This window comes from Lagopus leucura, unplaced genomic scaffold (assembly GCF_019238085.1).
Source record: "Lagopus leucura isolate 7727_CA_CO unplaced genomic scaffold, USGS_WTPT01 Super-Scaffold_100044, whole genome shotgun sequence".
NCBI classification, from domain to species: domain Eukaryota; kingdom Metazoa; phylum Chordata; class Aves; order Galliformes; family Phasianidae; genus Lagopus; species Lagopus leucura.
Genome location: NW_024962291.1, coordinates 1137401 through 1163923, shown reverse-complemented (window position 1 = coordinate 1163923; position 26523 = coordinate 1137401). Strand labels below are relative to the sequence as shown.

Genomic DNA, 26523 nt, shown 5'->3' with positions numbered 1-26523 from the left:
GTTATTGAGGAGCCTGAATTTCAATATAAAAGGGACTCTGCTGTACTCAAGGGCTTACTAGATACAAATGCATACTTTAAAAAGTTGTATTAAAGTCACGTTGAGGTAGAGGCAACATGAAATGATGCTTCAGGAAGCAGCTGAGCTCAAGGTCCCCAGCTCCACAGCCAGCCCTGCTGGTTGGGCACTGCCAACCCTATGGGCACCTCCAGGCCCTGCTGGCTCTCCTGCCACCTGAACACCACCTGCTTCTGCTTGACTGCTCCCACCCATCATTTTGGGCCACTGGAGCCCAGGGTACAGGAGCTGTGGAGTTATCACTTGAGGTGCTTCTCAACACATCCCAGCCCTCACAGGAGAGGACATGGAGACGAGGCCTCTGTGTTCTCCCTCCCTGGCTGCCCTCTGCCACCTGCACATTAGAGATGAAAGAAGCAGAAACAAAATGAGCTCTCATCAGAGCGAGAACAGCATCTGGGGTGCCTAAAGACACCTACAGCTCAGTCATCTCTCTGAGGTGGTTTTGGCAGATGTCTCTCCTGTTGCTCCCAGGTTCAGTCAGATATCCTAGTCTCGGGCTGGAATAGGGCTTATTTTCTTCATAGTGGCTGGTGTGAACCATGCTTTGGACTTAGGATGAGAATCACGTTGATAACACTCTGATGTTTTGTTGAGCAATGCTTAAAGTTAAGGACTTCTCAGCTGCCTGGTGAGGAACTGGGGGTGCACAACACATTCATTTGGGTTTGATTAATGGACATAGCTTGCTTTTTTCACTTACCCTTTCTAAATCCATTTTCCTATCTATATTTTTGCCCAAATGCCATCTGAAAAGAAAGGTTTGCTCTTTTCTAGCTGTGCGATGAGACACAGCAAAGCTAGGCAGCTCCGACTCCTCTAAGCGCAGGCAGTGGCCCATTTCTCTTCATTCATCCTTATAGGTCACCATCAAATAGTCCCTGAAGCACTTCAACCTGTCCTGTTTCACACGTATCCTGTGTCCCCCTCAAACTCAAGCATGGATCCCCAGAATGCCAGGCCCCCCTGAGAGCCTGCTCTGGCCTTCAAATAACTCTCACCCACTGACCGGTTTCATTAAGAGCAATTAGGGATATCTCTGCCACTTGCACCAGGGCAAGGGGTGGGAGCAATTAGCTGCAGGAAACAGGAGGTTGAACATTTGCCTCCTGTGAATCCCACAAGGGAGATCAGAACTTGGCTCATAAGGTTATCTAGGAGCAGGGATGTAGGCTGGAAAAAGCCATTAGCTCAACTATCTCTAATAATTGCCTTAATTGCAGGCAGTTGAGGTGAGCTGAAGAGCCCAGAGCTCCTGGGTTGCACACTTGGCTGCTTCCAGGCTCCTTTCCTGAGAAAAGCAGCACAGTCCTGCTGGCAGAGTGACCCTATTCTGAGCCATCCCCATCCCTGGGAAGATGACCAGCTAAACCCTAAACTCTCCTTTTCCTCCAGACCAGCTCCTGAACTCCCTTTCCTTGTTCCTATGATTTCCCAGGAGCTCACTGGTGCTCTTGGACCCAGGGAGGGCTCTGAACCCTACAGCAGTGAAACAACAGCAGCTTCTCCAGCGGTGCGTGGAGAGCAGAATTTATTTGTGCCCGTGTTCCAGAAACCTTAGCTGAAGTAGCAAGATTGACTTTATGTGAAGCTACAGCTTACGCAATGGAGCAAAACTAGAAGAAATTGCTGATGCTAAAGCAGAGGCAGCAGTTAGGCATGGATTTGAGTCTCCCATTGATGGCTTTAGGAGCGCAGCAGTTTTGCGGGGTAATATCTGCTTTGGAGCAAGATGTCTATTGCTGAACCAGGGCTGTGCAGCGTGGCACAGCTTGTGCAGGCAGCAAAAAGAGGTTTGCAACAGAAGGGGACAAGGAAGAGAAAATATGATCAACTCTGCATGTGCAAAGGGGAAAAACAAGAGGCACAGAGAGCCCACGTGCTTGGTCTGTCATTTCAACAGCCCCATTTGGTGCCAATAACTACAGCAAGTGAATGGTAAAATACAGTTCAATTTGTGTGGGGTTTTTTTTGTTTGTTTCATTGGGGTTTTTTTGGTTGAAAACTGTATTTCATACATAAGGAGCTTTGTGATTCTGTTTTTTAAGGCTCACTCCCTGCTCTGCATTGTTGAACATGGAGAGCGGGCCAAACCTCAGAAATGGGGTTTTATCAACAATTCTGTCACAGCTGCCAGATAGAGCCCAAACAGCTGAATCATTCATGAGCCCATCAGCAAAGGAAACAGCAGGTCAGCCCTGAATTGAATGCTATTAAAAACTTTTGTTAAAGTCCTGGAAGAGAGCAGTGGGAGAAGGTAAGAGAGGGAAAAGGAAATAAATTATAAATATTGATCACATTTGTGGATTGGGACAGACCTGCAAGGACAGAAAGCACAAAGAAGGATAAATTGAGAATTAGGCTGAGATGTCTCAAAGAGTTGGGTGTTTAAGTGGGACCAGATTTGATTTAGCTAAATATCAAATAATGCCTGGCAGCGCTCAGCAAGCAGAGGGACGATGTGGGGAGAGGAGCCAGCAGTGGGCACAAGGGACACAGAGGACACAGACACCTGGGGCTTACCTGGGGTTTGCTGCAGCCTTGCACGAGCCCTTGGGGAATCACTGCAGGGCCATGGAACACCCATCCTTCTGCCCACCCCTCAAGTGTCATTCACTTCTCCCAGCAGAGGCAGCCCCCAACCCTTAGCCCAGTGGCTGGTAATCATTTCTTACTGTACAGCACTGCAGCCCCAGATGGGCAGTGAGTAATCAAAGCACATAAAGTGATGTGAGAAAAACAACCAGGCAATAAATTCTGCTCGGGAAGGTTAAAAGAGGATTAACCAGGCAGTTCTTGGAGGAAAGAGGGTGCTTTATCACAGCTGAAGTATGTGCTGGGAATGTGGTGTGCTGCCAAGTGTTTTCTGCTGCTTGAGCTCGGACACTGCCTCAGTTTCCCTCGTAGAAAAAAGCAAGAGGCTCAAGCCTTCATCCTGACATCCTACAGAAAGGGCTGCTTGGGTGGGAATAGGGACATCTGGGGCCTCCTCTCCTTCACTGCAAGGGAGGAGGAGGCTTTGTTGATGCGGTATGTGGGTGCCAGCATTCAGTCCTGCTTGAGGCAGCTTGTCTCTGCTCAGTGCTGTGACAGGGAGCAGCGCAGAGATCCCACAGGAGCAGAGCAGCCATCAGCTTCTCCCAGGGGTGTGCACACATGGGTACAGCTGAGACAAGGGGACAGATGTACCGTGAGGATTTAAAGAGGCTGCAGGGCCAGATGCTATGCAGAAACACCAGCAGCGAGCTCACAGCTGCCCCCACTACAGTCTTCAGTTGTCCCATAACTGGGGGAAGGAGGCTGCTTGTGAGCAGGCACCTGGGCTTGTAGCACAGCAGCAAGCTCAGACCCATTGACATAAGAGCACTCAGGACTATGAGGGCCATCTTGCATCAAGGGCAATTGAAGCAAGGCTATGCCCATTAGGATCATTTTATTCTGCTGTGAGAGCTACTAAGTAGAGAAAAAGCACGGAATAAGGGGAGCAAATGGGCAGTCTCCTGGCAAGGAGCATGGTTTAGTGTCTGTCCTTCTGGGGAGACTTCACAGCAGGAAAGGAGAGGCTATGTCCCTGTGTCATTTCCCAAGTGCAGCACATTTGTCGCATCTAGTGATGGAGGACATTACCATCTTCCTGTGCTCCTCTCTTTCCCCCACTGCACCTTTGCTCAACCCCACAGGGAAATGAGGAAATTACAACCACTGCCAAAGGCAGGCTTGAGAAACAGCAAAGAAAAGGGCACCAACAGCACTTTGAGAACAAAAAATCCTCCCAGGTCTATGACCTGGCTTGGGGTCAGCATCTTGTTTGAAACAGTGCAGAAATAGGGTGACTGCCACAGTCTGGGCTCTTACAGAAGCTGCCTGTTGTTCAATCTGTTTTCTGGTTTATTCCCAGCAAAGCATACTGGCCCCCACAGCACCCCAGGGGAACACAGCACAGCTGCGCAGCCCAAATCTCCAGGTCCAGGGGGAAAGAAATCAGTGCTGATGCCCCGGGAGGAGGTAGCGCCCAAGGACCTGCAGCTGCTCAGCCCGTGGGGACACTGCACAGTCGTGACTGCAGTCCTCTCACAGACACTGCAGAAGCCAATTCAGAAAGAATGCAAGAAATGGCTTTTATGCAATTGCTTGATGAAAGACACCACGCCACAGCCTTTTCAGTTGTCATCCCACAATAGTTGTGCTGAAGGGGGCTCATTTCCCTTTGGGAGTGAGACAGGGCGGCACGATCCACGCCGCAATCCTGGTGACACAGGGGAGCACAGGATGAGACATGAGAACAGGGGTCAAGGTCTGTGACCCACAGCCTTCTGCTGAAAGAGCACTGCTCTTTGCAGAATGCTGCAGCAGCCCTTCCTGAGGCTCTTCACGTGCTCACGATGTTCACCTTTCCATGTTATTTTCAGTGGCTGAGCACATTCTGTGGTTCTTTGCTTGGCTGCCAGGGATGGCAGTGAAAAGGCTGAGGCCTGGAGAATGAAGGCTCAACGGCACGAGGCTTGGTGTCACCACAGCTTTGCTGCTCTCTGAAGTGGCTGGAATTAGAGCCACCTGATTGCAGGAGCTAAATTAACAGCGCTATGAATCCTGAGAGCCACCGAGTGGCCATGCCCATCAGCTGCAGGCACCTCCATCTGGCTGAATACAGGCATATTTCACATTTGTAATGAGTAAATTTCAGCCTTATATCAGCAAGGATAACAAAGGGCAGGCCTGCTGCCTTCTTCACGTCTGTCACGCAAGGGGGAAATGACTACAGCACATTGTGCAGGGGAAATGCACAGCACAGCCCCACTCTTCCCGCAGGGCAGGATGCTGCTTCCACTGCTGAGGAACCCACATAACACACATGCTTCACGTTACCCTTTGGTTTTGCTACACAGAGTAAGTACAGAGCTTTATTTTTCTATTGGCCAGCAACTTAAATTGAGTTTAAAAAAAAAAAAAAAAAAAAAAAAAAGCAATGAATATTATTATACAGAGAAAAAGTATAAAACAACTCAATGGACACAAGCCAGCTCTGTTCCTATCTCATTCTTCCAGGCTCATTCCTGGCCTCTCCCAGCCCTGCACAATGCATTTCAAGGAAACAGGCAAAGGCACGTAAGAAGATACATGTAAGAATGTAGAAATATTGCTTCAAGCAACGTGCTCAATATTTTCCTCAGTTAGTAGTCAGCACTTGTCAGAAACTTGAATATAAAACAAGAAATAATTTAGAGATTTCTCCTTTAGATCATTACACAATAATTTAGATTTCTCTTCCCTCTTTCCCTTTGCTGTAGGACAACGGATACACCTCAGTTCCTCCACCTCTTTTTGCATTAGTGTTAGGGATTATTTCACGGTGCTCCTGTTGATGGGAGAGTTTCAGATTTACCTGCTCCGAATTTTAACTTGTCACCCTTCAGCCCCCTCTGAAGGACCAGTCTGGGATTGCTCTGTGCATCAAACCCTCCACAATGCTGCAAGACCCTTCAGGGCTCTGGGTGATTTTGCTGATGCGTGCTGCCAAGGCACCACCAAAAGGACAAGAGTGTGAGTAAATTACTTGGCTTATAGAAGGGTATTATCTTCACTGCTTAGGAACCCCAAATCCCTACAGCCCTTTCTGCTTCACGGGTGCACAAAGCACGTCAGGAAAGTGAAAATAAAATAATTCTGCTCTACCAAGCAGACTTCTTGATGAGAGCCCCTTCCAGGATGATTAGGAAGAAAATGTTCAAATCCCTCAGGACAGGAGAGGCTCCCGAGGTCCTACGAATTCAGACTAAGACCTTGTTGGCATAACAGTGGCACCAATTCCACGGCAGCAGTCACATTTATGCCCTGTAGGTAGCCAGGATCCCAATGCAGAGATAACATTTAATTAAATCTATTTAATTAAACAGACAGTTAAACCCAGCACTACCAATTTACCAAATACGCTGGAGCAACTGGGGGAAGCTGACTCTACTGTTTACTTCTGGGATAGTCTGGAAAGTGGGCTTCCAGATCTCATTAAAGCCAGAAAACCCTCAGCTGATTAATGAGCTCTTTGGAGGCTGATACAACTTTTGTATATATTCATTTCCCACCCAAGAGAGACAAGCCTGGAGGTTTTTATTAGAGCATCAAGCCCAGCCCAGGGTGTCTCTCAACATGTAAGAGATACGATGAGGCATTCCCACTAACCAAACAGGCCAAAGGATAGCTTGATATGTCAGCTCCACTGAGCAGCTCTTCACCAAATCACAGCAGGGGACAGGCCTTTGAGCTTTCTCATTCACACTGGAAGCCACTAAATAAAAAAGACTAGACCCAAAAGAATTAGAAAGCAGTCCAATGTCTTTGGCTCTAGAATTGCTAGGTGGCAAAAGGCTTCTTGTGGCTCCTAATGGCACTGCGTTGCAGGGAAGCTTCAAGGAAGAGGAGGAAGGATTGCTGAGAAATACTAAGGCACCCAGATCTTGACAATATTAGAGCTGCAACAAGATTTCAGCTGTATCAAGATGTGCTCCTGATCAGCACAGAGAGCAATTCCTGCCCCACACAACCAGACAGGCATCTTCTCAGGTGGAGAACAGCTGTGTTAGGACATCAGTGCACAGGCTGGGGGGAGAATGACAAATTTTCTGTGTCTGAGAGATTCGAATCTGGTTCCAGCTCAGCGCAGAAACATCATCTGTCCTCACAGTCAACGCCCAGCTCTGCTGAGCCACTTCTCAAAAAGCAAACTGTGGTTCCTGTGTAGCATCCCAATACTTTCACGCTAGCTCAGGAAGAGCCCCAGGAGAAATGGCCCTAGATAAATCTTGCCTTCTAGTTACATCAAGGGACTGTTTTGCTAAAGCTTCTAGCAGAAGATCCACAACTCTTCTGTTTCTTGACAGTGAAGAGGACCTGCTGAATTCCTGGCTGCCTTGTGCACAACGAGGAGGGTGACTTTCCCCAGAAGGGGCAGGTAAGGCATTTAATTAGACAGAAGTCCTCAGGTTGCAGACACTTCTGTGGTGGTAGTGGAGGGTGGTGAGGTTGGCAGGCACTAAGGGAAGTGGCAGAGGGGGAGCTGACAGAGTTCCCACAGCTATTAATATGGCTCCTGCTTCAAACTCCTGTACAAGCAACAAGTGAAAATCATCCCGAAGATCTACAGGGTAGAAAAAGAAGAGAGAAACGAATGACAAAAACAGAATGGATGCAGTGGAGGTAGCAGCCTGAAAACTAGCAGTTTGGACCCAGATCAGAGTGGCAACCAGATCTGGCCTGGAGATACAGCACACCAGCTTGCAATGAGTGTGAGGGAACACAATCTGTGCTAATCCTCATAACTAATCACTAGCAGCTTCTCTAGAATGTAATTTGGATGTATGCTAGGGCAGAAGGGAAAATGAACAACTCCCAGAGATATCTGCATCTGGAAGTAAAGATTATTCTGGCTGTCTTTCCCCCTATAACGGTGTAGGAGCATCCACATCCTATCCCTTTATTCTTCAGACTCTCCTGAAACATTTGCTAACCCACAGTGCTGTTCCTCAGTATGACAGAGCCAGGGCAGAAACTCTGAATATAAAAGGAATGAACTGATGAACCAGGATGGGAAACTCCTCCAAACCAGCCCTTTGGCAGCACGGGCAATCCTGGCACATCCCCACCAGAGGTCTCTCTCAGGCTGCCAAGCCAGCAGCCATAGCCGCACCTCATTTCTCACATCCCTGCTGCAGAACCCTGTCTGAGCAGAAAAGTGTTTTTCTTTCATCAGAAATGAAATCTTACAAACTGATAAAAGAGGCACTAGCTCTGGAGTTAGTGGATCCCAAGGTCACTGAAGTACCTTCCCTTACCTGATAACTTCTCTTTGCCAGGCAAGGAAAAGCCTGAAATACTAATTTTTCCATCCCTTAGCTCTTGGGTTTCTCGAGCTTCTGCCCAGCAAGCCCAAGATTCCACACAATTCCACACAATACCTGCACACAAGCAATGCTGATCCCAACTATGCCAATAATTTTCAGATGTTCTTGAATGAAGTTTTCCAGCTTGGTAATGCAACCATTCTGCAGGGAAAGAGAGAGGAGACAGGGAAAGTCATCTTCATTTTAAATTCTTGTGTCTCACTTTAAGACAGCAGTTGCAATCCCTGAAAGCATCCCTACAAAAAGCAGCGTCCGTGAGCATCCTCTCCTTGCAACACTGCTGGAAAAGCTATACAGATTATGCAAAGTCCATACTGTTTCTGTATGTCTCAGGAATTGCTGAAGGTGGCTAAGAAGTACAGAAGAACACAGCACATTACAGAGGATTTCTCTCAGATTTTCCTCTGAGGTATGTGGAGGAGGGCTCCCACACTGCTTAGCACAAGCCTGGAGAAGGTGTTTGCCCCTCTCTGGACAAAATGCCAAGGAAATGCAGCATCAAGACCTCTAACATGAGAGGAGCCCTTTGAAAGCAAATTCCTCCCACTGTTATTTATGGGTTTTAATGTGGACTTGGAAAGCCAGGCACTGACTACCCCTGCCTTTCACTTGCATCCTTGGCTGGCAGCATAACATCCTGGTTTCAGGCCCGTGTTTTTGTTGCCATAATGCAAAAATAGAACAGTAAGAGAATTCTCTGCTTATTTTGGAAGACTTCTCTTTAAATAATTAAACTGTTTCAACTAGTGAGGCAGGTTTTCCATGGTAACATCAGGGGGATTTGCTGTGTAGGTTGCAACAGTGCCCCAAGGGTACTGGGGCCCTACAGCCCCAGGAGTCTACAGTGAACATAGACACCTACATGTCCCCAGGCAGAGGGAATGAGTGAGCATGCACTTCTCCAGGGAGGGATGGCAAAGGCCTCACTTTTCCCACGCCTGAATTAGGTTTCAGAGTAAGCTCCAGCTGCTTCAGTGTGAAACAATTGCTCCCATGTCCTGATCTGACCCTCTTCTAGGTTCTTCCCCAAAGCCACTAAAATCTGTTCTGAATCCTGACTCAGATGCTGTATCATGAGAAACAATGTTAAGTGTTGAGCCACATGGCCTTTGGCATCTTTTTATACTTTAGAGCTAACGCTGTGCTTGTGCTTGGCAGCCCAGCAGGACCTTCCTAGGTAACACAGCTTCACACAGCACAGAGTGAAGCTGAGCCAGCTCTGCCCTCACACACTTGCAGGTTTCCACACTCAAAGACACCTCAACAGCCCTTGGAAAATAACAGATTTACGAGAAAGTGTTCTTTCAGGAGAGTAAAACCCAGCCAAGCAGCTGGACATAATAAAGTGCAGCTTTAGTAGAGCAGAAAGCCTGGACTTCATCTCTGCACCTGGCAGGGGGCAGAGACAAGGAAAAGGCTCCAGCTGCTGCTCCCATGCCTCAGTACAGCCAGCCAAGGCACAGGTTGCACTGGTGAGAAAACAGTCTATGCTAACTCACAGACAGATTCATGGTGAGCAAGTTAAAGCCAAGTCATAGGATTGAAGGGTATGAAAACAAAAGCACAAGAAATTCTACCGGTTTTATTCAACAGATTGAATAAATGGTCCTACCTGCCTATTTACTCAGCTACTTTGGGATTCAATTTGCTTCAAACAAGCCTTTCTACCAGCTCAGTCCAAACTCATTTCACCCCTAACTGCAGTTCTCTGAAACTGGCCTAATTTGTCTGCTAGGGAGACCCATATCCTGTTTCATCATCTGCAGGTCAAGTCTGTCAGTTCTGATGCTTGACTGTATCTCCATTTGTTCCTCACTAAGTGCAGTAACAGGAAGCTTGGAATGCAAGGCTCAAACCCAAGTCTCCTGCCAGAAGCAACATCTCCTACTCCCTCATCACCAGCATATTCTGCATTAACAAATATAACTTATTATTTTTCTCTATAGCAAATAAAATGGTGCAGAACATATCCTTGCTTTATTCCTCAGTTCCTGAACTCTCTTCTTTACTGCCTTTACAGTCCTTTTCTACATATCAGGTTCCCTGCAAATGCCAAGAACAGCCTTGAGACAGATAAGAAGTGCTACCCTTGCCTAATCCATGGCCCCTCCTGTGCAGAAATTAATCCCATACTGTACCCACTGGGTGTTGGCTATAGTATCACTCTGGCAGCCACGAATACATGCTTCTGTAATAGCAGCCTACATGCAGGAGCTCAGACACTCTGACTCCTCTATTTTTTTTTCCCCTTCTTCCCTGAATCTTTTTAAATGTAGCCTGGAAGGCTCAACACTCAGAGACACAAAGTGCCAACAGTTTGCAGCACCAACCCAAAATCCTCACTTCCTGCCCACCTCCTTGGTAAACTTTGTGGCAAGAGGCTCTGAAGCCCTTTTGTTCTTTACCTCCTTGTAGATGTTGGAAGGATGGTCCCTTCGGCCACACAGGTCAGTTATTGTCTTACAGCAGCTGTCAGGAACTTTCCGTCCGCTGGCCTCTGGAGATTTGATCCACATGCTGTCAGCCCAGTCTGTGTAGTTGTTGCTCCCACAGCACTTGAACTGCAAACACAGAGCACAAAGCTGAGCCTGCAAACACTGCAGCTTCCTTCTCCCTCCAGCCTCCCCATATCAAGCTCTGGGCTTCACTCTCCTTTGTCGAGAGACTCCAGCAATCTCACTAGCCTAGATTTTTTGACTGCTGTAATTATTAGTGAGCTCTGTTTTAATTCTGGTGATTAATTATCAGTTTCATTCATCTTCCACCAGTTGTGACTTTTGTTACTGCTGAGATGGACTGTAGCTAGAGTGCACCTGCAGCTGCCTAGGCTCTTAATCACCTGACCAGAGAGCACTAACAGGGTAGGTATAATTACCAGTTACTATTGCATACGCACCTGGCAACAGGGCATTACGTGCATAGCAGGCTGCAGCTTTGAAACTGCTGGACCCATGCCTGTGCACAAAGGTCCATCCTGTGGAAAAGCCTGTCAGAACTGCGACAGCCCATACCTGAACCACCCCAGAGCCTGACACAGCTCGCAGTAGCAGCAGGATCTTTCATTACATCTTGCTCTCTAGGGTACTGAGAAGCTTAATGAAAAATGTCAGCAATTTCTCCAAAGCTTTCATGTGGTAAGTAGAAACAGCTGTCAGAGTGACTCGGCACTCCAGTTCACTCCAGGATCAATTTAGATGTTGTTTACTCAATCCTATTGGGGATCCAATTCAGAGATTACCCCATGCCATTCTGCAGGTAGCACGGCCAAGATCCTGCACACCACCCAGCCTGCTTTGACTCAAAAGAAGCAACTTGTATGTCAGATGACGAGAGCTCACATCACTTCCCGTACTGTGCCATCGCTTTACCAGCAACACCCACCTCCTGTTGCAGTTTGTCCACTGCACTGGTCACTCTCTCTTCTCCCTCTTTGCGGTACTTCTGAGTCATGGTGTTCTTCAGATTTTCCTTCAGCTCCGTGCTCAGCTGAATAGAAAAGACAAGCGGGATAAAATCACAAGGCAAACTCACCTCCCCTCAGGGCGACCCAGAGTCCTGCATAAGTTTCACTGCTATTGTTCCAAGAAAAAAGAAAGCCAGAAAGTGGAAGCTACAGCTTCCTTCAAGTCATCTTCCAAGGCTGGACTGGCTTCCAGGAAGCAGGCAAGCTTACTTCCAGCTGATTAAAGACCATGTCTCCACTTTTGTAACCAGAATGAGGCAATTCTTGGCCAAATTTCAGTCTGTGCAACACATCACCATAAGGGTCCTCATCTCACATATGTAAGAGGTTGCCTAGACACAATACAAAATTGTGTCTGCCTGAATATGAATATGCCATGAGACCACATGCTGTCTTCTGTCCCTGAAACCTATGGCAAAATACTAAAACACAATCAGTCTGTTCAGGAGCAGGAGGAAATCAGAGTCCTGAGCACGCTGAACTGAGGTCACATGGTCTGAATAGCTCTTGAAATGACAGCAAAAAGGATGCCAGAGGAGGGGGGTGAAGAGTGTGATTGCAAGATTACTTTATGGCATTTCTTGGTAACAGTGACAAATTTATAAAACCACAGAGATAAAGTCTGATTCTGTAAGTTCATCATTTCTGAAAATGCTCCTATTGTAAACTACTGGTAGGTTCAGGAGACTGGATTCAAATATTTCTTTCCATGGAAGCTCTTAATCTAGCTAAATTCCTCTTACACATCAGTAGAGATAGCTTCTCTATACACCTTTTATTCTGTACAGCAGTAAATGAGAGGTCAGATGCTGCACTGGGCAAAACACAATCTGCAGTTTATTTTCCTTTTGATATATTGTTATTCCCAACCCCTTGTGTTAAGTGGGGACAATACCTACCTCACAGAGTTGATAAGAGGCTTCACTCATAAATATTTGAAAAATGCTTTGAGAATCCTGAGCTGGGAAGCTCTACCAAAGTGCAAAGGACTTAATGTAATAAAGAGAAAGCAAAAGGTTCAGCAGCTGGAAGGCATCAGAGGCAAATAAAGAGGAGAATCCATTAGCAGAATTAGTACTTGGGAGAAAAGCAGTTACCTGCAGGCTCACAGGGAAGAACTGCAGCATGGAACAAAGACAACAACAGAAAGGGAGTTTAGACACACAAGGCTTAGATACCAAAATCAAGGGCTGAAATAAAAACAGTGGCAAACACAGCAAAGCAGCCTGCAACCAGCAAACAAGGGGTATTTGTCAGCCACAGAGCAAGGGGAAACTGCAGCTACCCATCAGAGTGCCCTTGAGTGATTTAAATCACTGAAGGGTACAGCTGCAAATGTGTCATCCCTTACTCTACCTAAGGATCAGCTCCTTTTCATCCTTTGTCATACATGAACCTAGTGACTTTGCACAGATGGATCCTAGCTTTCTGCCATGCTCCTGGGATGGATCTTTCCCAGTTTAATATATACACTCATTCCACTGACCCCCTCTTGGTTCCTACCAAGCAAATGAACTCACAACACTCTGACTCCTCACAAACTGCCAGTGCCCATTCTGGAAATGCAAAGCACAGAAGTCTCAAAATAGAAAGGAGTGGTAAGGAATCCTAACAGTGAAGCCAACAAGATGGGACAGGATATCCAGCTGCTCTTCAGACGGGCACTCGACAACAATTCTAATTCACTCTTTCCAATCAATTTCCAGACTTGAGAGCAATTTCCCAGGCTGTTTGTGTTCTGGTGGCTAAATATGCTTTGAAATCAAAGCGATGATTTAAGCCTCTGTCCTCTGCAACTGCAAGAAGTGCCAACTTAGAACTGCAGCTGCTGGAAGTCTGTGCTGTTACCCTCAGCTATGATGGTTAAGTAAAGACCTCAAAAATGTCATGGACCTGAAAGGACCTATCAAGCTGGACCATCTTTGCAAGTTCAGGAGTGTGGCAGCTACCTTGCTAGATGCAACAGGATCACTCCTATGTCCTGAATATATTAGGTAGCACTAATGTCATTTCAGTTGCTTGCAGCGTGACTTAAAGGGTATTAAGGAGTACTACACAGCCTTAACAGTTGTCTTCTAGAAGGCTCTGCAGCCTGCAAAGGTAAACCACAAGAAGGAGCTGAGCAGAAAGGCTGAACAGCCTCCCAAGTGTAACCATTAATGCTTTGCCAAAAGCAGTGAATAACCTAAGGTCTTTTGTATGGGGTAGAAAGTGAGCACAGACATGTAGAAAGATGAATCCCAATCAGACACTCGGTTCCAAGCCTTCAAATCCAATTCTGACCAGAGAAACGGGATGATGATCAGCTGTTTTCTCTCCCTGGTTTGAATCTATAGGACTGCTGTTCACTCACCTGCTGGTAGTAGATATAGGCCAGGATTCCAGCAATGATCTCCAGGAGAAAGATGCACAGCAACAATATGAAATACTGTAAAATAATGGGAAAAATAGGATGTTAGAACAGAAGCTTGGAGCTGGTTTATCACTAGCTAGGAAAATGCATGCCACTGTCTTTGCTGATGGTTTTCTGCAGGAGATCTCAAAGGCAACTGCTGAGATTAGGACCTCAATAGGATAGAAAGGGAACAATCCCACTGGTCAAGAAACAAAAACAAAAAACAAAAACAAAACAAAACAACAAACATGCTTGATAACTGAAGACAAGCAGAAGCAAGTGTGAGTATCCAAAACAGCCAGAGGGATATACAGAATGGAAAAGTGCAGGCAGCTAAGATAAGATCATTAGACAGAAGAGAGTGGTTGCCAGATAACCTGATGAATATGTTCAGTATCATAGAAAATATCTGCTTCTGACATAATTACAAAATAATTTTGAAACTTTTGCTTGCTTTCACATTGTTTAGGGCATTTCACAAAGTTATTAAGGAGAAATGTATGTTACAACAATGATTCAATAAGCCAACAAAGGCCCATTTGACCAAGGACATAGAAGACCAATTAAACATAAGTTTAAGACATGGATTTACATTCCTAGGGACTTCTGTGAGACTCGATCACCATCTGCAGTGCACTACTGAAGTGACAGATTTTAGAAGAAAAGAAAAAGGCAGTTCCTTTACAGATCTAGGCTGTTCTACAACTGCTATTAACTTCATCTTTTTGTAGATGAAGCCGAAGTGGCACTAGCTTCAGCTATAACAATGACCTTGTGCAAAGTTCCTGTAAGACTTGTCCTGTTTGGGACAGAATACATCATCTCCCACTTTCTGTTTTACTCAAGCTCAGAACATGGCCATTCCCAAGACATTAAGTAAACAGCTCCCTAAAAACGTAGCTAGCCATGAAACCATCTCTCCCTCCAGCACATAGGACAGTGAAGCCCTGGACACAAGCAAGATTGCTTTCTGTTACACAAAGATTACTCACTGCACTGCACAACCCTGCTTGGCTGGTAGACACAGGTATTTCTGAGCTACTTCACAGGAATTAAACAGTCCAGACACAAATGCAGATCAGGTTTCCTTTTTCACTCCTGCTGGGATACAGCAGCTGCCAAGGATGGCCAGCCGGGTTTCATCTGCAGGCCTGGCTTTAATCTGAGCACACAATCTCAGGCTTTCTCTCCCCAGCCCCACACCAGAAGTTTCTGCATACTCTTGTACAAGGTACCCATTCATACCACGGCAGTGAGTCACTCAGCAGAGAAGGGAATAGCTGAACGCTGGTCCCAGCCCTCACAGAAGGTTGAAATGGGGCAAGAAAGGATTGGAGTACTCTGATACAAAGGCTGGCTTTCTTTTGTTGGGACCTAGTTATGCCCTACTGCCCTGACATCATCTCTCTGCTGAAGAAGGGGAAGGAGGGTGGCAGGATGCTGGGAACAACCAAGGAACTGCAAATCTTTTATTTATTCTTCTCTGCTCAGTGTCGTCATGTCAGTGGCATTCAGGTGGAGCTGAGTTGTGTCACCAGAACTCAGCTCAAGCTGGCTTACCATGGATACGAACAAACACATATCCAGCTTAGAGAATGTGAGTCATGAGGTCCCTGTTAACCCTTGTAAGTGAGGTCAGTGCATCTGCCACCCAAGTACCCAACCTGCCTCTGCTGATAGTCTGCACCATTATCCTTATCTTGGCTTCATCTCCCCCTCAGGGCCCCTTTTTGAGTATCTATTACACCACATCATGCTGTCATAGGGGAGTGGCAGCTTTTGCTCTGGAGACAAACAGAGCACAGGACTGCTTTCCTTGTTCTTCACCAGGAGCTGCTGGTCTTTTAGAACAGACCTTTGAAAGAAAGTGAGAAGCATGCCAGCTCTGGCATGGAGCAGCAGGGACATGCTCTACTCATTTTCCAAGAAGCTGAGAAACCAGTAAGAAATGTGGAATCCCCCAGAGGCCTGCAGGAGACGTGTGGAATCTGGGTGGGCTCTGAGCAAAATTTATTCCTACTGTGGCTCAAGCAAGAGTCAGGATTGCATGGTGTGTCCTTCAGACACAGAGGGTCCAGATTCCTTTCATTCAGTTTCAAGTATCTGAGCAGAGCATTAAATCTGAGCATATTTTCTATGAACAATCCAAAAGAACGAGTCAATCCACCTACAACAAAAAACCACTATCTGGAGAGATCTTTCCACCATCTAAAAAAGCAAAGCCCTTTGATAAAAACTTGGGTAAGCCCGAGACTCCTTTTGCACACTTCTGTATATGAAAGAGTGCACCTCGACTGAAGTATAATACAGGAGCTGGGTAAGGATGGCCATGCAGGTTTTTGCTCCCCAGTGCTCTGCTACACTCAGCAATTACCTCAGCAATTCAGCTGAAAGTGAGACAGGAGAAGTTCTGTTCTAGTTTATAAATCCTAACGAGATTCTTCCTGACGCAGAGAGAACACCCCAGTGGCAGCTTTGTATCACACACTGACTGCTCTGGCAGGGACATAGCACAGCACACAGGAAACAGAGAGCAAGCCTAATCCATTTATCATTGGTTTTGCCTAATACTGCTGAAATGGTTCCCTGGTGAACACGGCAGCAGCTTCAGCCTCTGAGCTGAAGTTTGAGCAGGTCTTAAGAGCACTGCTGCCTCTGATGGTTGAGCTCCACCAGCAGGGCTGCTCTGCAGCATCACACTAACCAGGCTGCAGACATACTGCAGAGTCACAGAGCAGATGAAATGCCATGTCTCCTGCCCGAGCCTCAATGAATCACCTGGCTAAGGAGGTTCACAAGGAAGGTAAACGGGCAATGACAAAGAAGTAGCACGGCTGTGAGGGCCCTTAGAACTCGTAATTAAGTAGAAAAGCAGCAAACAAAATCACAGGTTCCTGAGACTTCAACAGAATAACAAACTAACCACCAGAATCATGCTTTACAAACAAATTGCAGCCGAAGTCGCCCGCTGATTTTTAAAAGCACCAAGGAGGCACCAGGGAGAGGAGCGCCGCTAACAACATTCCCTCTCATATTGCCACAGGCCTCTGGTACCAAGGGAAACTGGAACAGGCTGGCACAGCCCCTGGGGCACTGAGTGTGAAGCTGTCAGAGTCACTGTCTGAGCTCAGAGCTGGCAGAGGCCCCCAGGCAGGCTCACTGGGCCCTGGCATGCACAGCCATGGTTCTTGTGTACATTACTCACTGGCAACTAAAGCAGAGCACAAGCAAGAAGAGACAATAGGTCTGTCGCGACCAGCCATTCTGAAAGGATGCATGGTGTAAGGACAGCGTGACCTTTTGTTCCCGAGACACAATTATTAGTTTTCTGTGGCAGAATAACAAAGAAAACCCCACCGGATTTTCATCTGTAGCTTCTGGCTGAGGCAAAAAGACAAAGGGAGATCTCTTTGGCATGGAAAGTAAGTGAAGAGAGGCCAAAATGGACTGTTACAGACTGGGAGCAACAAGCATTAGCAAACCCTGTGCTCTCCTCCAGTTCTCCATTCCTAGCCCTACTCTGCCTCTCACAGGAATTACTAGGTCTTCAGAGCAGTGGTACAAGTGTCAGCATTGCTCATGGCTTCTCTTTCTGCTCCTCTGTAGAAGGGAAAAGCGATGGTCGCGTGAATAAGGACCTGCAAAGTTGAAGGAGCTACTGAAGGGCTACTGCAGCATCGTTTCTTGTTACTGTGAAGGCAAAGAGCCACTGATTGTTACTTCAGTCACTGCACTCACTACTGCAGCTCACTACTGAAGAATGTTGCCACACTCCAAACTGAAAAGGAGATCTGCAAGGGAGGAAGCAGAACAGAAACCCCAGGGCCAGTACACACTTTGGTGTAGTGGGTAAGCAGGGAGCAGAGCAAGTAACATAGGGAAGGGTGTAAAAAAAAGCAGATTATCAAAATTCTATGGCTTTAATTTCAGAACTACTTTTTTTTAGCCACTATAGAAAATTTCCATTTAATATTTTCTTATCTTTGATAATTCTGTGAAAAAGCATGTTAATTTGACACAAACTTAGTGTTGTTAAAAGCCAGTTTTCTTACATGTCCCACGTATTTTATTTTCTCTTTCCATTTTCCAGAAAAAGAAGATGGACAGGCAGTAAAGAAGGAAGAAAAAAAGCCACAAGATTTGGTTTTGAACAATTTCAAACAGACATTCTCTCACACGGTGCAGATATATTACAACTATATTTTGTCCTTTTGAGGTATGCAGTAGTAAATTTGGATTGATGAAATGAAATGCAGTAGACCCTGTCACTTGTGACAAAGATAGGAGTGTTGTTAAAAGCTGGAAAACTTGATGGTATTTGCCCTAGGACAAATTAATAGAGTTGGTGTACAATAGACAAGATGTTTCCCTCCCTCTCAGCATTCTTCAAGGGATAAAAAGGAGCATCCCCCTCAAAAAGAGCAAAACTTACCACTCTTAGCAAATTCCGACGCTCCTTGAAGGTGGCACAGCAGCCAAGGATGCCAGTAACCATCACAACCACCCCTGCCACCACCAGAATATAAGCAGTTGCTGAATATGTGCTAGAAGAGAGCAGGCTGATGTAGTCACTCTTCTTAGCCAGGGTCCAGGCGCCAACTGCCATCACAGCCCCGCCAGCCAGCTGGGTCAAAACAGAGGCAAGCAAATGAGGGATATCCAATACGTGAACTTCTCACCTCCAGAACAACTGGGCTGAGGTATCAGAGGGTGCCCCAGCACTGCAACCTGAACTAAAGAAATCCACACCAAAGGAAGGACTCCCAGAGACCTCATTGGGATGGAGAGCAGTACTCTGGTAGGGTTTAAGGAGGCAAGCTGTGCATACCATGCAGGGGGAGGTGCAAGCTATGTAGGACACAGACCCTTTGGGATCTGTAAGTTTTCAGTGGAAAGCACTACTTGGTGCTACTATGGACCAAGCTGCAAGGAGTGATCTGTTATCCTTGCTATAGTTGTCCCCCTCCACTGCCAGGACTCAGGCTCCCTGAATATGCTAGCTAGGTGAAGTGAAAGCGAAGCATGTTTTCAGGCATCCAGTTATTTTCCATACTTTGAAATTAGACCTATTAGTATCAAACTACAACTTCTGCAGCTTGGGCTGGCAAGTCCAACGGGTGGGATTTCATCCCATGGAACAAAATCTGGGTTCCACAGATGTCAGAGGTTTTTACTGAAGATTTCACTAAGGTGAAGGCTTTTGTGCCTTTGCCACCAAATCTACAGTGCCATCTAGGAAACTCTGAAGCAGGCTGAAACTTCTTACCCAGAAAAAAAAGTTGAAGATGAAAAGCAGGTATTTGAGACAGATAGTCCCGCATGTTTCTTTCTTCTCAGTATATTCACGCATCTTTCTGGCTCAGCAAATTCCTGGAGAAAGGAAGAGAAAAAAAAAAAAAAAAAGAAAAGTTTGAAAAGCCAGTCACTGTGCCTCTTTTCCCAAAGGGCAGCACTGCTACTCACCTCCTGCAAAGAACTAAAGAACTCACACTTCCAGCCTTTTGCTGAGGTATTGCTGAGGTAATGCAGTGAGCAAGCCGTTCAAGTGGCTTCAGGGATGCCAGACAGTGCTTACTTATATTAAGAGCTCTCTTAGCCATCTGAGTGACCTACACAGCACAAGACCTCATAGGGTGTGAAAGAGAGGCAGATGGTACCAGCATGTGGCCTTCCTGCACTGCCATCATCCTCCTTCTGTCTCCTCATTCTGCTGTCACTTCTGGAGGCTCATTTTCCTTAAGATTAATACTTGTAGTAGAGGGATCAGACCTACAGCTGCATGAGCACAACACTTACTGTGACCAAGCCAAAACAGTGGCTGGGTTTTACTGTAATCAACATTACTGTAAGGAAACTTGAGTATAGTTCCATGTTCACTTCCTCCTACTTAAACTGAAATAAATGAAGCCTCAGACCTGTTACCCAGCACATCCCACGATCTGGCTGACTGCAGCACCTAGCTGTTACTTCTGAAGGGGATGACAGAAACTGTCTTTGGCATTTACAGAATAATATGTCTCCAGAGAGTTTTCTTTGCTCACCAATGCTTGTTAAAACCGCTTTAAATAGATCTCTAAGTTCTATGTATTTTTAATCTTTACAAATGTAACTAGGAGCATACTTGTCATCCACCCAAGCGGCCTCTTTTTGAATCCCAGCAATATGTTGGGATAATTAATTCTCTTCCTCACTCTGTTTATTTCTCACAGCCCTTCTCATCATTCAGCTGCCTCACAGCTATTAAGGAGGAAGCAACATAAACGCTGGCTTTGAATGGTCTGACAGCATGAAACACTGCAGATACATAAACAGCCAGAGTTTGCTGTGGGTCAGACCCCATGCAAAGTGTTAAAGATGTGCTATATTCCAAAGTAATTCCACTGTCAGCAGAAGCTCTGTGAGGCAGTTTGAAGAGGTATAACTGAATCCTCACCATCTCTCCCCTTCAAAGAGCTGCATTCAATCAAAAAAGTCCTCCTCTTCCCTCCACACCAGCTAATATGGAATGATGCAAACACTGCTTTCTCTCTGTTTGAAAATCTTGTAGAGTTTCATAGAAGCAGGCAAACAGCATCTACCTCTCCCTTTCCAGGGGTTCACCTCTCGCAAGCTTCCTCCAGGGATAAACAGGACCTGCAATCCAACTATGCAGTACAGACAACATCTACCTTGGCAAGCCCACTGCAAGACACCTTCCAGTAGATAAACCCTCTGGTAAGATCTCTTACCTGCAAGCAATGGGTACTCACAGCCAGGCTGCACCTCAGCTGGCTAGGAGGCTGGGTTGGTCAGTGTATTCTTCCCTGTTACATTTCTAACATCTGCTTTTAGTTTACTCCTGAACCAAGGCTTGGAGCAGCTGCCAATTCTGCAGCATAACTATATTTTATTTGCAGGAAATTGTTTCCTTTTGCTTCACTAGGATCCACTCAAAAACCTCAGGCGGGTCTGCACTTTAGGAACTAATAAAGCTTAGCAGGGAGCATAGGGGCGAGAACATGCCCAGCAGTCCCACCATGCCTGTTCCCTCTCTTCTTTCACAAGAAAACATTTTCCTTTAGAATAACATCTGACAAAACAGCTGGCAGCAGAACAGTATTTCATTAGAGCAGCTCTGAGCTGGTGGCATATATATCAAGGAGACTTGACTCATGATCCTTAGGAAAGATCAGAAACTCCAGCAATGCTCAGATTAATTACCACACAGCGATACTGCAGCCTGGGGCAGGGGGAGGAATAGATGCTGGTGGCACCTTCTGCTCTGAACAGACTTGTAATTCTCAATGAGAAGCTACCTGGCGAATGCAGCACTCAGGGAAGGTGACAGATTTACAGCTCCCAGAGGCTTCATTTAGCCACAGAACAGGAATGGCAGCAACCAGGCAAGATCCCACTGCTATGCACACCTGAACAGGTATCTCAGATCAAGGCAGATGCTCCCCAGAAACAGGCTCTAATGTGCTGCGCTCTGAAGTAGGCCTGCTTATATCAGGAACACATGAAGAGGAAACTGCACCACAAGTTTGCTGAGAGGATGCTGTGAATGCTAACAATGTTCACTGTCCTTGGGCCGGGCCCTCAGCTCCAAAGGACTCTAGAAACTCTCCCTCCAAAAAAACAGCCAGCATGGTTATTTCCACGTGTCACCAACCTGTACCTCCTTCTGATCTGAGACCTCAGAAACACAAGGCCAGCTGCTCACAGCTCAAACTGCACTTGCAGGCAGATGACAGGGAACCTGAAATTTGGCTCCACAAGCAGGTCCTGCTCCACTGAGCACAGCAAGCAGAGCTTCGCTGCTGGGAGGAGGGATCTATCTGCTTCCAGTAAGCTGGCAGGGAACAGCTGCAGGTTTACAGAGCACAGTGATTCACACAGGGATGGCAGGCCATGAATCAGAGAGCAATCAGGGCTGTCTCCTGTATGATCTATCCTTTCCAAGCAGGAGCACCATCACTGACTCCACAGCGAGCTGTTCACACACCATGCTCTCCTTACAGCTAGGGCAAGCCATGCTCTGCTGCTCAGGCTAAGGATGGCACTGGGCTCTGAGCCATGTGGCCCCAAAAAGCACAGAGGTGCTGATCTGTACCACAGCACTGTAGCGAACGATGGGGAACTCAGAGTCTTGTGCAGAGTTCTGTGATGTGGGCAGGGTCTCTTGGCTTCAGTGCTGATAACAGACCCACAGAAGCAATGTGAAACACTCTTGAAACTGGACAAGAACAAGCAACGTTACTTTAAATGCACGGCTGAGTTTTATTTCCAAACATAGAAGCAAAGGTCTGTTCTGAATCACAGAGATAATTATAAATGAGCTCTTCAGTGAACAGAAAATGGCAAGCCATGACACAAGGGTGTATTTACAGATGCATAAAACCATATTAATAAGACATGAGCTCAATAACAGGAAATGTTTTGCTAATTGAAAAAGTGGCTGAAAGACCAAAAACATTTTCGTAACGAAGTTCATTTGGTCCAACCCAATAGACAGTGGCTTCATCAGTAAACTAAATTTAAAAAGTAATCACAGAATGTAGGCAATGAAACTTAGTTATGCAATGAAAAGAGATACTTCTACCTTTATTTACCAGAAATCAAGAGCAGGTTCCTACCATGCTCACAAATAGCGCTCTGAAATAAAATACACAAAGATGGGTGGAAACAAGAAAACAAGGAAAAAATCTCAGTGTGACAGAAGCTGCACATGAAAGAAGAAACAGTCTGAAGATTAATTCAATAAATTAGACACTGAACAGCTTGAATCCAACTGTCACCTGATTTGGCTTCCTGCACGACCTTGGGCAAAGACCTTAGCCCATCACTTGCTGCTGCTCTTCCTTCCCAGTGCAGGAGGCTCAAAATACCCTAAATCTAGCAATGCTGTAAGGATGTGAGAAGCCTTGCAGCCCAAAGAATGCCAGCTGTGAGCACGATAAGCTCCAGGCAACCAGTTTCGGGCTCTCATCCTTACTGAGCCTGAACCCTTAGGACAAACTGGACAAGAGGAATGCACCAGTAGTTGAGTACTTTGGCCCCAGTTCTGCATGCTGAGCACAGGGCAGCAGCAGTAGCACTGCACAAGCAGCATTTTGTTGCACTGACACTGAGGCACCTGAAATCTCAGTGGTATATCACATCACACAGACCACTGTATTTTTACTGGCAGAGCCAAAGGCATACACAGGCATGCACCTACACCACAGCTCAGAAAGCACGTGGCAGGCACACACACACACACACACACACACACACACACACACTCTCGTGCTGGCTAGACATTCATTTAGTCATAGCACACTCCTCCAGGTCCATTTGCCTCAACTTGCACAGTAACAGTACTTAATTAAACAGCAAAGAAATCCAGGTCTGCAGGCTTTTTCTGCAGAACCTGCCCTAAAGCAGCACCTGATGGATGGTAAAGAGACAATGCCAAAGCAAATGAAATAGTTCCCAGGCTATCAAAAGCGTTCTTAAAAAATACTTAAAAATAATGAATGATAGCAAGAAAATTGGTATCCTAAATGTCAGTGCTGTCACTTTTATAGATATTTTTTATGAACTGGGGCAAAACAGAACATCTCACACCTTATACCACACTCATTCCTGTAACTAAATACCCAGCAGGAAGCAAAGGCAATATGCAGCCCTGCAGCCAATCTTTGCCAACGCACACAAGACAGATGTGCTGCAGGAAATCCTACTGCACCTATGCTGCTAGGAAAGTGCAGCTCCCAAAGGGCTCTAAGTCCAATATTATTGGCCTCCTGCTAATACAGCCACCTCAAACACCCTGCAGGCATGCTGCTGGAGTGAGGGGCAAGGTACAGCTGCCTGGAAAGCTGGACCAGATAACTCCGACCTCGAGGCAGCTCCTGGGAACTGAACAAACACGCTTTCCTGGTACATGCAATGCAGCTGTGGGACAGAAACTTTTTAGCATCAGTGAACTGACTAAAGAACCTCATTCTCCAGCAAGACAAAGCTCCAACTGTTGATAACATGACCTCTGTGTTCAAGTTCCCCCTCTATAAAAACAATAATATTACCACCACTGCTTCACGTACCTCAGTGGGTTATTTGAAGAAATGGCCTCTGGCTGCTTATCAAGTCAGCAGCACATCTTGCACAGCTCAGAAAGCAGCAAGAAGCTGTTAGATGAAACATTCCCAGCAGAGAAGCTCTAAAGCTTTTAGCAAATTGCTCTGATTTACAACACTACTAAGTTTCATTATCTACCCAAACTGCCAGCCAACATGGGTCAACAGATTCAACACTGACCTTTCCCTACCAAAGCACTCCTCAGAACCACCACAGATATTCAGCCCTCTTCAAAAGCTTCTCTTCCACCCAGTCTTCTTGCTGGCTCTGGTCCTCTGCTGGATTCGGCAAAACAGAAAGCTGAAAAAGAAAGGAAGAGAGAATCACAAATTATGTCAAAGATCAGTATGCAGTAATATGCTTTATTATTAAGCCATCTTCTTCGTAGAGAGTGCCTGGTTCCAGAAGACACTATGAATGCATTTGATTAAATTGGAAAGTGTGCACTGGTTAATGGGGAAGAGTCAGACTGCACTGCAAAGACCTCCTGATGGCACGAACCTGCCAGAATGCACTTACATTTATGTCTGCAGCATCTTGTAAATGCTGCTACTGCTTCTGTCAAGCCTGTGAACAAACCACAGTGACATTCTGGTCTGAACAGTCCAGGAACAGCTCCATGAGCAAGCTCTTGAAGACCCATCTGTACAGTGGGGTGCTATACACCATGTTAAGTGCTTCAAAATGATCACTGGATCATTGCTTTAAACCCAGACTTGAGTAGGCACTTCTAAACTGCCTGGAAAGAGGAAAGTGGGGGGCATACAGTGCCAGAACTCATTGCACACATCCTTCCTCATCTTCCAGGGTTTAGGAGTTCCTGACGCTAACTTACTTCACAGCTTAAGGCTTAAAGTCTTCCATCTACTGTCCCTCTGGGAAATGGAAGCACTAAAATTCCCTGACTTGCCAAGGTGGGATAATGAAGTGTTTGCAAACCATCTGGGAAGAGAAAAAGGTTACTTCTTATTATCAGATCAAATTCAACACAATTCATAACCATTTCAACTTTCTATTATCTTCAAGGGGAGGTTCCTGCAGGCCTTTTTCTGGCATAGTACAGACAGCACACATTCACTTATAATCAGCTTGGTTTACCCCCGCTTCCATTCCCTTTGAACAGGGATGAACATAAATGCTCTGCCAAGAACTAGAAACTTGTTAATTCACATTACTCTGTAGCCTCTAGACCACAGGAAAATCTCTTGAGAGAAACAGTGGAAATCCCAACACTTGAGCCATACAGTTGTACGCCAAAATCCCAGAATCATAAATGAAAATTAAACAAGAGAACTTTCTGAGGAACTGGGGAGAGGAGGGAAAGCAGAGCGCAGACACTGGCAAAGCAAGCAATAGCTCTGACACATCCTTGGTCCTGACGCTAGACCAAGCTCTGACACTGCTGAAGCAGCCTTGCTGCAGCACCATTTTTACATCTGCTTCTTGCTGCTCCCACACTCCTTTCCAAAGAAAAAGCTGACCCAGGATGCAAAGCTGAATGTTTTGTTTTCCATTACAGCATGCTGGAACATGCTGGAAAGACAACGTACTTGTGCCTCAGGGGCAGTGGAGAAGGCAGAACAGGAGCCAGGCATCCAGTGAGGCAAAGCAGCTTCTTCTCAGGAATTTTCATTTATACTTGGCAAAGGGGAGACACGCAAAACAGATTTGAGTCCAAGACCCTCCTCCCTGAGGAGGAAATCAAACAAGATTCCCTAGAGAACAGCCTGGAAACAGCCTTTACTCTCTGCACGCTGTCTGAACAATGATACGCTCCTCAGAGCAGGGCATCATTTTCCTCCACTGCAGAGTACCCAGTGCAGTGCTCACCCTCAGCCCCTTGGAGCTGCTGAGAAATGAGCACAAAGCAACATCCTCACCCCTTCCTAACAGGCCTCTGCACAGTGGCTCTGGCAGAGGTGGAAACAACCTAGAAAGCCACTGACCTTCAAAGAAGAGTGAGGTCTCTTGGTCACCTTTGGTAGACCCTCCACGGCCCTACCTCTCTGCTGCAACAACACTTTTCTGAAGGCCTTAGATTAGCAAAATCCCCTCCTGGGAGTTTGGGAGAACAAACCCTCTGGGTCCAGACACCATCTCCACAGATGTTACAAAGCTAGGTTCTGGTACAGGTTTGTCACTCTTTCTTTTTTGCACGCTTGTAAATTCTCTCCTTTCTTCTGCTTTAGCGGGTTAATTTTGCATAAGACCCTCAAGAGACATAGACCCTTAACTCTCGTTAATATGGATAGAAGTCCAGTATTCAATGAAGAACTACGTGCCTAAAGCACCTGGGGAGACACCTGCTCTTCAATGTGAGCTGTCTCTCAGATTACTTAGCTGTCCCTCTGATTTTTTTCCACGACTGTATTCCAGAAGGAAGGGTGTTGCCGAAACAAAAATAGCAGTGAGATCAACTTCAAACTTAGCAGGGATATTTATATTCAGCACCACACACATACTTGTGTATTAACGTGTTCTACAAGAGGGTTAGTCAAACCTGGGAGAGACGATGGCTTGCTGCGTGACTGTTAGAGATAAAAGGGAGAGGAGAGGAGAGGAGAGGAGAGGAGAGGAGAGGAGAGGAGAGG

General features: G+C 46.2%; 1 protein-coding gene across 1 annotated transcript in view; it reads right to left on the bottom strand.

The window, feature by feature from the left end:
• Positions 1–4946: 4946 nt before the first annotated feature.
• Positions 4947–26523, bottom strand: part of CD151 (CD151 molecule (Raph blood group)) — a 31836-nt gene continuing 10259 nt past the window's right edge. Inside the window, exons 2-9 of the mRNA XM_042884634.1 lie at positions 24113–24232; positions 19098–19201; positions 18264–18455; positions 13790–13864; positions 11355–11459; positions 10379–10534; positions 8028–8114; positions 4947–7210 (exon numbers count right to left, since the gene is read on the bottom strand). Coding sequence (XP_042740568.1) covers positions 7151–7210; positions 8028–8114; positions 10379–10534; positions 11355–11459; positions 13790–13864; positions 18264–18455; positions 19098–19181 — 759 coding nt within the window. The 5' untranslated portion in view covers positions 19182–19201; positions 24113–24232 and the 3' untranslated portion in view covers positions 4947–7150. The remainder of the gene's footprint in view (positions 7211–8027; positions 8115–10378; positions 10535–11354; positions 11460–13789; positions 13865–18263; positions 18456–19097; positions 19202–24112; positions 24233–26523) is intronic.